The following is an 11,011-nucleotide window of genomic DNA, read 5'->3' as shown; positions in this document are numbered from 1 at the left end:
GGTACCACGCACGTGCCAAATATTGCCTCGTTCCGACAAACTATGCGGTGTCACGGGCCGTTTCCTACTCATTTGCCCTAAAAGCCATAGAACTCCGGACTTGATAGCCCCGTTCGTGAAGGGTTTTCTAAAATAATTGCCGTATCCCAATTCCATCTTTTGGAGTGGTTACTAGGACACATAAAATGATGCCATGCGGCTCCGCGATATTTTCTCGACTTCGTTTAAATTGCCATCTCGGCTAAAGCGGGAACCTGAGAACATATAATAAAGTGATTGAAATTTTTCTATGTTAACATGTTATTGTACATGATTCAAATATGCATGATTTTGACATAAACTGATAGAGGATGTTTTTCTGAACATTTTGATAGCTCATACGCATTTTTCTGACATCATATGAATTAGTTATGATTTTTACAAAATTAGACAAATTTGAAAAATGGCTACGCCGAGGGTGGCCGTCGGCGTAGCCCCGTCTACGCCTAGGGCCAAAGATATGCCGAGGGCTGCCCTCGGCGTAGAGGTCGCTACGCCGACGGCCACGTTTCGCCGAGGGTTGAAAGGGCATGCTGGCTCGGCCGGGCCATACGCCGACGGCCCCGACTTTTGGCCGTCGGCGTATAGCCTGGCCCTCGGCATAGTCTCCCATTCCTGTAGTGCTACCGTCAGCATGCGGGCTCACATGTTTTCGTCTAGAAAGCCTTAATCCATCATCAAATATCACAGAATCACAGAAATTGAGGCTTCAGGTTGACAAAACCCTAACTGAAGAAAGCTTTATAGGATAATTTTTTTTTGGAGGGATTGGTTTCTCGTAACCTAAATTTCACGATTTAATCAGTTGACCCATTTCCGACAAATCCAATCCACCAATCAAATGCCGTGTAGCGAAGGAGGCGTTTTTTCTTCTTCCTATAGACATGACCTTGTCGGAATTAATCCTAACCGTTTGGCATTTTTTTTAAACAAGGCAAAATATTTACCATTTTTATTAATTAAGTAGAAATTTTGGAGGTCTTACAAATAATGACTTGACCAAGAGAAGTCAAACTCAAAACCTAAACCTACTCTCGCGGCATTACATTACTCTAGGGTTTTGTCCCGCTAGGCTTCACATTTGCAACTTCATCTTTTATTTTGATTACAAGCATGTTCGAGGAAGAGGGGGTGTTTGGGGAAATGCGGGCATTTCTTTCTTTTCATATTTCCCATGATACCAACATCACAAGTGACGTCATGGCCATATTTGCTTGGCCTTTTTCTTTTTGTGTCCACCACTACTTGACGGTGCGCATAGTATGCCAACTAGTTGGATAAACATCGTGAAGGCCAAGACAATTCTTGGCATTGGACCAAACTCGAATGGTGAACTGGCACTTGAAAAGAAGGTGGGAAGAGGATATTTGCGCTTGGTTGCAAAACTTGCATATTCCACGATTTTTTCCATCCTTATGTTTTGATCAAAACTTGTTCAAAAGTTCACTTGTCTTTTAGTATAAAATTTTTCTGGTAACTCAAACATGTAGGAAGCAACTCATAAATTCTCAACTCGTTTTGCTGAGTCATTTGGGAATTCAGATTTCTGTTATAACTTTCACAAAATCTTGTTTAAAAATCTATATATTTTTTTAGAAAACTGTAGTGGTCTACTAGATAAGTCCAGGTCCATTGACGGAAGACCTGCCTCTATTTATTTTGATTTACTAAAGAATAAAAAATCATGAATGAAATTTGGCTAAAAGTTGTAAAATTAAAATTCTTAAAAATTTTGTAATCTATGACCAAAATTTGTTAAAACATTCACTTTCTTAAAATATCTAAACCATTCCACTAATTTAAACTACATATAATGAGTAACTCGGAAAATCTTAGCTCAGTTTTCCGAACATTTGGAAAGTTAACATTTTTTGCAACTTATGACCAAATGTTGTTCTAAAATCTTAAATTTTACAAAAAGATAAAAAAAATCTGGAGATGAGTCCAAGTTCAATAACAAGAAAACTAACCTTAATATTACAGATGTAGTAAAGAGTCAAAACCGTGATTGAATTTCGGCTAAAAGTTGAACTTTCAAATACCTCAACAAAATGAGCTTAGAAATTTCGAGTTGACTAATTACGTATTGTTTGAATTGATCAAACTTTGCCACATCTAAAGAAACAATGTTTAATTTTTGTAACAAACTTTCACTAACGATAAAAAGTGGCACAATGGAAAAAAGGAGATAACCACATATATGCTAGTGCCATGAGTTATTATTTTGCGTTCGCGGGGTGATATCACAAAGTTTCCCTCCTTAAAAAACTACTAGTCACCCCCTCCACATCCGCCTCCACTCGTTGTCTATTCTCCAAATTCGACTCATTAGGGTTGGGAGGGGAACCCGGTCTATAAGTTGAGTTTTTAGTAAAATTAAGTACGGTTTTTCAATACATTTTTTTAGGGTTTTGTTAGCCTTCTTTTTTTGGCGTCCATGTCAATGGAGATGTCATCACATAAGGTACGTTCTCTTCAATGGAGATGTACTACAGGAATGGGGCTATATGCCGAGGGCCGGTAACCCTCGGCGTAGCATGCTTTGGCCCTCGGCGTAGGCTATGCCGAGGGCCGCCCTCGGCATAGCTCCTCGGCGTGTAAGTCCCTCGGCAAAGCCACTATCGCCGTCGGCGTAACCCGGCCCTCGGCGTAGCAGGATACGCCGACGGCAAAACCCTCGGCATAGACTTTAAAAAAATTCAAATTTCCCGTTTCCAAAAAAATTCAAAAAAAAATTTCGAAAAAAAAATATTTTTTTTCTATATGCCGACGGCAAAACCCTAGGCATAGACATTTAAATTTTTTAAAATTTTAATTTCTTTTACACAACTTTTTTCTTTTTTTCTTTTTTTTTCTTTTTTTTTACTTGTTTATCTTTCACCCAATACACTTTTAACTCTAACTACACTTAATCTTATGTCAAATTACAATCATGGTTAAACTTCCCAGTCGGTCACCCATCCTCACACTACTCCAGCCTCAAGCACGCTTAACTTCTTGGTTCCATTCGGATGAGCTTCCATTATAGAATTGACACCTCTTGCCGATAATAATAGCATATCAACCCTATTAACCCTTGAACCGTGATGCACACTTCTTTATTTTCGAATCACAAACAATTACTTAAGTAGACAACAATGAATATATATAAGTAATAATAATATTGAATTCAAATAAAAATAAAATTATTTTATTTTTTGGTCTTTTTTCTATTTAATATTGAATAATTAATATCTTTAAATCGGAAAATCAAAATTCCACAAATAATATGTCTAAATCGATCAGAAAAATGAGAGGAATCTAAATATAACATACATATCCTCATTTGAACCTAAAAATTAGAGGAATCAAAATATGACGCCCAATTTGCCATGTGGCCAAAATGCCCCCTCGCGAGATGCGAAATGGCCGTATCGGGCGGGCTGGTGCACCGTTCGCCAACACGCTAAACAGACAAAAATTAGCACATAAAGTGATGTGCTATAGACATAAAAACATTTTTTGCGGAATTTATTGAGCAACGGAAAGTGTACCCCTAGTTCAAATCCGGTCGGCTTCAGGCGGATTCGGCGGGACACCGCGAGAAGCCACATGGATTCCCGGATAGCTAGCGCGCACATATGGCATGTGATATGTGGTGCGAAGGCGGTGTCCTACCACTACACGGAGGTCTCGCGCAATACTAAAATGCGCCTCATGTAGTCTGCTTCACAAAATAAACCCGTTTTGGCACCCCGAAAATGAAAAAACCATCGCCCATGGGTCGGATTGGAAATCCGCTCCCGGGGCCTTGCTTCCCATCCCAGGGACCACGCACGTGCCAAATATGGCCTCGTTCCGACAAACTATGCGGTGTCACGGGCCGTTTCCTACTCATTTGCCCTAGAAGCCATAGAACTCCGGACGTGATAGCCCTGTTTGTGAAGGGTTTTCCAAAATAATTGCCGTATCCTAATTCCGACTTTTGGAGTGGTTACTAGGACACATAAAATGACGTCATGCGGCTCCGCGGGATTTTCTGACTTTGTTTAAATTGTCATTTGTCCAAAACGGGCCCCGACGGAGATGCGGTATGGCCGTACCGGGCGCGCTGGTGCACCCATTTACCATCGCGCTAAACGGACAAAAATTAGCACATAAATTGATATGTTATAGACCTAAAAACATTTTTTGCGGAATTTATTGAGCGACGGAAAGTGTAGCCCTAGTTCAAATCCGGTCACTTTCCAAACGGATTCGCCGGGACACCGCAGGAAGCCGCATGGATTCCCATATAGCTAGCGCGCACATATGGCATGTGATATGTGGTGCGAAGGCGGTGTCCTACCACTACGCAGAGGTCTCGCGCAATACTAAAATGCGCCTCATGTAGTTCCTTCACAAAAAAAACCCCGTTTTGGCATCCCGAAAATGAAAAAACCATCGCCCATGGGTCGGATTGGAAATCCGCTACCGGGGCCTTGCTTCCCATGTCAGGGACCACGCACGTGCCAAATATGGCCTCGTTCCGACAAACTATGCGGTGTCACGGGCCGTTTCCTACTCATTTGCCCTAGAAGCCATAGAACTCCGGACGTGATAGCCCTGTTTGTGAAGGGTTTTCCAAAATAATTGCCGTATCCTAATTCCGACTTTTGGAGTGGTTACTAGTACACATAAAATGACGCCATGCGGCTCCGCGGGATTTTCTGACTTTGTTTAAATTGTCATTTGGCCAAAACGGGCCCCGACGGAGATGCGGTATGGCCGTACCGGGCGCGCTGGTGCACCCATTTACCATCGCGCTAAACGGACAAAAATTAGCACATAAACTGATATGTCATAGACCTAAAAACATTTTTTGCGGAATTTATTGAGCGACGGAAAGTGTAGCCCTAGTTCAAATCCGGTCACTTTCCAGCGGATTCGGCGGACACCGCAGGAAGCCGCATGGATTCCCAGATAGCTAGCGCGCACATATGGCATGTGATATGGGGTGCGAAGGCGGTGTCCTACCACTACGCAGAGGTCTCGCGCAATACTAAAATACGCCCATGTAGTTCCTTCACACAAAAACCCGTTTTGGCATCCCGAAAATGAAAAACCATCGCCCATGGGTCGGATCGGAAATCCGCTCCCGGGGCCTTGCTTCCCATCCCAGGTACCACGCACGTGCCAAATATTGCCTCGTTCCGACAAACTATGCGGTGTCACGGGCCGTTTCCTACTCATTTGCCCTAAAAGCCATAGAACTCCGGACTTGATAGCCCTGTTCGTGAAGGGTTTTCTAAAATAATTGCCGTATCCCAATTCCATCTTTTGGAGTGGTTACTAGGACACATAAAATGATGCCATGCGGCTCCGCGAGATTTTCTGACTTCGTTTAAATTGCCATCTGGCTAAAACGGGAACTCGAGAACATATAATAAAGTGATTGAAATTTTTCTATGTTAACATGTTATTGTACATGATTCAAATATGCATGATTTTGACATAAACTGATAGAGGATGTTTTTCTGAACATTTTGATAGCTCATACGCATTTTTCTGACATCATATGAATTAGTTATGATTTTTACAAAATTAGACAAATTTGAAAAATGGCTACGCCGAGGGTGGCCGTCGGCGTAGCCCTGTCTACGCCTAGGGCCAAAGATATGCCGAGGGCTGCCCTCGGCGTAGAGGTCGCTACGCCGACGGCCACGTTTCGCCGAGGGTTGAAAGGGCATGCTCGCCTGGCCGGGCCATACGCCGACGGCCCCGACTTTTGGCCGTCGGCGTATAGCCTGGCCCTCGGCATAGTCTCCCATTCCTGTAGTGCTACCGTCAGCATGCGGGCTCACATGTTTTCGTCTAGAAAGCCTTAATCCATCATCAAATATCACAGAATCACAGAAATTGAGGCTTCAGGTTAACAAAACCCTAACCGAAGAAAGCTTTATAGGATAATTTTTTTTTGGAGGGATTGGTTTCTCGTAACCTAAATTTCACGATTTAATCGGTTGACCCATTTCCGACAAATCCAATCCACCAATCAAATGCCGTGTAGCGAAGGAGGCGTTTTTCTTCTTCCTATAGACATGACCTTGTCGGAATTAATCCTAACCGTTTGGCATTTTTTTTAAACAAGGCAAAATATTTACCATTTTTATTAATTAAGTAGAAATTTTGGAGGTCTTACAAATAATGACTTGACCAAGAGAAGTCAAACTCAAAACCTAAACCTACTCTCGCGGCATTACATTACTCTAGGGTTTTGTCCTCTGCTAGGCTTCACATTTGCAACTTCATCTTTTATTTTGATTACAAGCATGTTCGAGGAAGAGGGGGTGTTTGGGGAAATGCGGGCATTTCTTTCTTTTCATATTTCCCATGATACCAACATCACAAGTGACGTCATGGCCATATTTGCTTGGCCTTTTTCTTTTTGTGTCCACCACTACTTGACGGTGCGCATAGTATGCCAACTAGTTGGATAAACATCGTGAAGGCCAAGACAATTCTTGGCATTGGACCAAACTCGAATGGTGAACCGGCACTTGAAAAGAAGGTGGGAAGAGGATATTTGCGCTTGGTTGCAAAACTTGCATATTCCACGATTTTTTCCATCCTTATGTTTCGATCAAAACTTGTTCAAAAGTTCACTTGTCTTTTAGTATAAAATTTTTCTGGTAACTCAAACATGTAGGAAGCAACTCATAAATTCTCAACTCGTTTTGCTGAGTCATTTGGGAATTCAGATTTCTGTTATAACTTTCACAAAATCTTGTTTAAAAATCTATATATTTTTTTAGAAAACTGTAGTGGTCTACTAGATAAGTCCAGGTCCATTGACTGAAGACCTGCCTCTATTTATTTTGATTTACTAAAGAATAAAAAATCATGAATGAAATTTGGCTAAAAGTTGTAAAATTAAAATTCTTAAAAATTTTGTAATCTATGACCAAAATTTGTTAAAACATTCACTTTCTTAAAATATCTAAACCATTCCACTAATTTAAACTACATATAATGAGTAACTCGGAAAATCTTAGCTCAGTTTTCGAACATTTGGAAAGTTAACATTTTTTGCAACTTATGACCAAATGTTGTTCTAAAATCTTAAATTTTACAAAAAGATAAAAAAAATCTGGAGATGAGTCCAAGTTCAATAACAAGAAAACTAACCTTAATATTACAGATGTAGTAAAGAGTCAAAACTGTGATTGAATTTCGGCTAAAAGTTGAACTTTCAAATACCTCAACAAAATGAGCTTAGAAATTTCGAGTTGACTAATTACGTATTGTTTGAATTGATCAAACTTTGCCACATCTAAAGAAACAATGTTTAATTTTTGTAACAAACTTTCACTAACGATAAAAAGTGGCACAATGGAAAAAAGGAGATAACCACATATATGCTAGTGCCATGAGTTATTATTTTGCGTTCGCGGGGTGATATCACAAAGTTTCCCTCCTTAAAAAACTACTAGTCACCCCCTCCACATCCGCCTCCACTGTTGTCTATTCTCCAGCCGGACTCATTAGGGTTGGGAGGGGAACCCGGTCTATAAGTTGAGTTTTTAGTAAAATTAAGTACGGTTTTTCAATACATTTTTTTAGGGTTTTGTTAGCCTTCTTTTTTTTGGCGTCCATGTCAATGGAGATGTCATCACATAAGGTACGTTCTCTTCAATCGTTCGACGACGAGATGTTCTTCGCGATGTCAATGGTGGTGTTGGAAGGTTAAGTTTATCTATGTATGATCTTTCAGATCTTGTTTCACCAGGTCGGTTTTGGAATTTTTTTTCTCTCATGGTTATTGCGAGGTGGATTTTCCTGCTACATCGTCGACAATGGTGATTCGTATTCTCGGCTCCTAGAGATGTCAACTAGGCTGTTTGGTTGGCCTTCTCTGAAATAATGTTGTTTATAGTCTTATCGATATTGGCTGATTATTTTAATAGTTGAGCGTGCATGTAGCTTTGATATTGCGACTAAAATTAAAAAAATTGGAAGAACTCTCGTATTTACAAATGTGTGGTGTAATATCTATGTTATTCTTCTACGTGTGCCTTCAGAAAAGTATAAGATTATGTCTTGGAAAAAAAGAGTTTGAAGACCTGGCATCTTTTAAACTTTATTTTGTAATCGCATCTCATGTACCACTCTCTCTTTTAAATATATATGCGGGAAATAGAAAATCTCGTTCTGGGTTTGGTGATTCATAATTTCAATAATTGTGGTGGTATTTTGATATTTGCTCTTGGTCCATATTTTAATATTTGCTTATGGTAGTATTTCTAGGTATGTGGTTTAGTATATATGTTATTTGTGTACGTGTGCCTTCAGAAAAGTATAAGAGCTTGAAAAGTAAGAGTTTAAAGACCTTGTAGATTTGTGGTGGTATTTTGATATATTTGCTCTTGGTGCATAGACTAGGACCATTCATTCCTCCCACAGACCCCGTGGGGAGCCATGGCCACGGCCACCGCCATGCAAAGACAAGCCTTCCCTGCGACGAGTAAGCCGGAAACAGAGCTTGCCGACACGCCGGGCAGACGTGGACAGCATTCATTGGCCGAGGAGTCAGTCGGCGGCAGACTCAGATCACGAGCTTGCGCAAACGCACGCTGCCGTGCAGGCTGCCGCTCGTCGCGCGTACGTATACGGGGTCCAGCCGCGAGCATGGCCATCGGCAAATACGTCCAGGGCGAGACCTCACGGGCGCGCCATTGGCCATGGCACGGGCGCTGGCCGTGTTCCATCGCGCGCGTCACGGCTCACGTGCTCCGCTTCCCGCTGGCGCTATATAGCCACATTGTGTCGGTGTGGCACATCCTCACCTCACCGCCACGCTTCAAGGCTAGCTTAGCTCGGTTGTTGGTGCAGCGATAATGGCGCTCCGCGGCGTCGCTCTGTGGACCGTGGTGGCACTGCTTGCTGCGGTCAGTGCTGCGGCGCATCCGTCGTGCCCGGCTACGCCACCGGACTCAGGAGCAACCCTGCAGGTCTCGCACGCGTTCGGGCCGTGCTCGCCGCTGGGCAACGACGCGGCCGCGGCGCCGTCGTGGACGGGGTTCCTCGCGGACCAGGCCTCCCGGGACACGTCGCGGCTGCTGTACCTCGACTCGCTGGCCGTGGCCGGGCGCGCGTACGCGCCGATCGCGTCCGGGCGGCAGCTGCTGCAGACGCCGACGTACGTGGTGCGCGCTCGCCTGGGAACCCCGCCGCAGCAGCTCCTGCTCGCCGTCGACACCAGCAACGACGCGGCGTGGATCCCGTGCTCCGGGTGCGCGGGCTGCCCCACCGCCAGCCCCTTCAACCCGGCTGCGTCCACCTCGTACCGCGCCGTGCCCTGCGGCTCGCCGGCGTGCGCGGGGGCGCCGAACCCGTCGTGCTCGCTCAACACCAAGTCCTGCGGCTTCAGCCTCACCTACGCCGACTCCTCCCTCGAGGCCGCGCTGTCCCAGGACTCCCTCGCCGTCGCCAACAACGTCGTGAAGAGCTACACCTTCGGCTGCCTCCAGAAGGCCACCGGCACGGCCGCGCCGCCGCAGGGCCTGCTGGGGCTCGGCCGCGGGCCGCTGTCGTTCCTGTCCCAGACCAAGGACATGTACGAGGGCACCTTCTCCTACTGCCTCCCGAGCTTCAAGTCCCTCAACTTCTCCGGCACGCTCCGGCTCGGCCGCAAGGGCCAGCCGCTGCGGATCAAGACCACGCCGCTGCTCGCCAACCCGCACCGCTCCTCGCTCTACTACGTCGGCATGACCGGCGTCCGCGTGGGAAAGAAGGTGGTGCCCATCCCGCCCTCCGCGCTGGCCTTCGACCCGGCCACCGGCGCCGGCACCGTGCTGGACTCCGGCACGATGTTCACCAGGCTCGTGGCGCCGGCGTACGCGGCCGTGCGCGACGAGGTCCGCCACCGCATCCGCGGGGCACCGGTCTCCTCCCTCGGCGGGTTCGACACCTGCTACAACACGACGGTGAAGTGGCCCCCCGTCACGTTCATGTTCACCGGCATGCAGGTGACGCTGCCGCAGGAGAACCTGGTGATCCACAGCACGTACGGCACCACCAGCTGCCTGGCCATGGCGGCGGCCCCCGACGGCGTCAACACGGTGCTCAACGTCATCGCCAGCATGCAGCAGCAGAACCACCGCGTCCTCTTCGACGTGCCCAACGGCCGCGTCGGCTTCGCCCGCGAGCAGTGCACCACAGCTTAGCAGTACACAGCAGAACCACGGGAACCGGGCAGGGCCACACTCCACAGCCTGCCGACTTGCGGCGACGCCACTGTTGTATGCTGGTGTCGGACCAGCATCTTTGCTGGCCGTGATTTAATTCTTTTGTAGCGTAGCGTCTGGCGTGTGTGTCGTCTCCATCGGTGTGTCAGCCTTGTTGTGTAAGATCTATCATGTGTGTATCACGGTTATTTTTAGCAATTTCATGACGCTTAGGGTTGGGTTCGCCCATCTTCAAGGGCCCTCCCAAATTCGCTTTGCTGTAATGACGCTTAGGATACAAGGGCCACGATGCTTCACTGTATTCTCCTCGCTCTCATGTACAATGCAAGATGCCACGGTCCACTAGGTGGGCCTTTCACGACGGTCACCGAACCCCTACAAGCTTGAAGCAATATCTATAACATAATTTAAGGCTCCCAAATAATAGGCCAAGCCACAAATTCATCTAGGGTTCCAAGCAGTGGCGGAGTCAGCAGGGTGGAAGGGTGGCCCCACCCTAAGATTTGGCCCAACACATACTCTATAGAAAATGGGAAAAAAATTAAAAAAGCCCAACCCAGTTAGGCCTGCCCCACCCTAGCAAAATGAGCTAGATTTGTCACTGGTTCCAAGAACCCAATGGGAACAAGCTCCGGGTACAAGCACCTGCGAGTAAATTCCTTCCAAACTTTCTCTCTCACGTATCACCATGTAGAACTCAAACCGATGCAGTAAATGTAATGACAAGAGCACACGAGGTGCTCAAGTTGTTCACTCCCAAAATCTTG

General features: G+C 45.6%; 1 protein-coding gene across 1 annotated transcript; it reads left to right on the top strand.

The window, feature by feature from the left end:
* Positions 1 to 8,894: 8,894 nt before the first annotated feature.
* On the top strand, positions 8,895 to 10,223 carry LOC124672904 (aspartyl protease AED3). Its single transcript, XM_047209061.1, has one exon. The coding sequence runs from the start codon at positions 8,895 to 8,897 to the stop codon at positions 10,221 to 10,223; it is 1,329 nt and encodes a 442-aa protein (XP_047065017.1).
* The last annotated feature ends 788 nt before the right edge of the window (positions 10,224 to 11,011 follow it).

Source organism: Lolium rigidum, chromosome 7 (assembly GCF_022539505.1).
Source record: "Lolium rigidum isolate FL_2022 chromosome 7, APGP_CSIRO_Lrig_0.1, whole genome shotgun sequence".
In the NCBI taxonomy this organism is placed as follows: Eukaryota; Viridiplantae; Streptophyta; class Magnoliopsida; order Poales; family Poaceae; genus Lolium; species Lolium rigidum.
The sequence above is the reverse complement of the archived record's forward strand: the minus strand, read 5'-3'. Positions and strand labels throughout refer to the sequence as shown.

Coding starts and splice junctions, on each gene's coding strand:
- LOC124672904 (XM_047209061.1), top strand. CDS start 8,895: ATGGCGCTCCGCGGCGTCGCTCTGTGGACCGTGGTGGCACTGCTTGCT.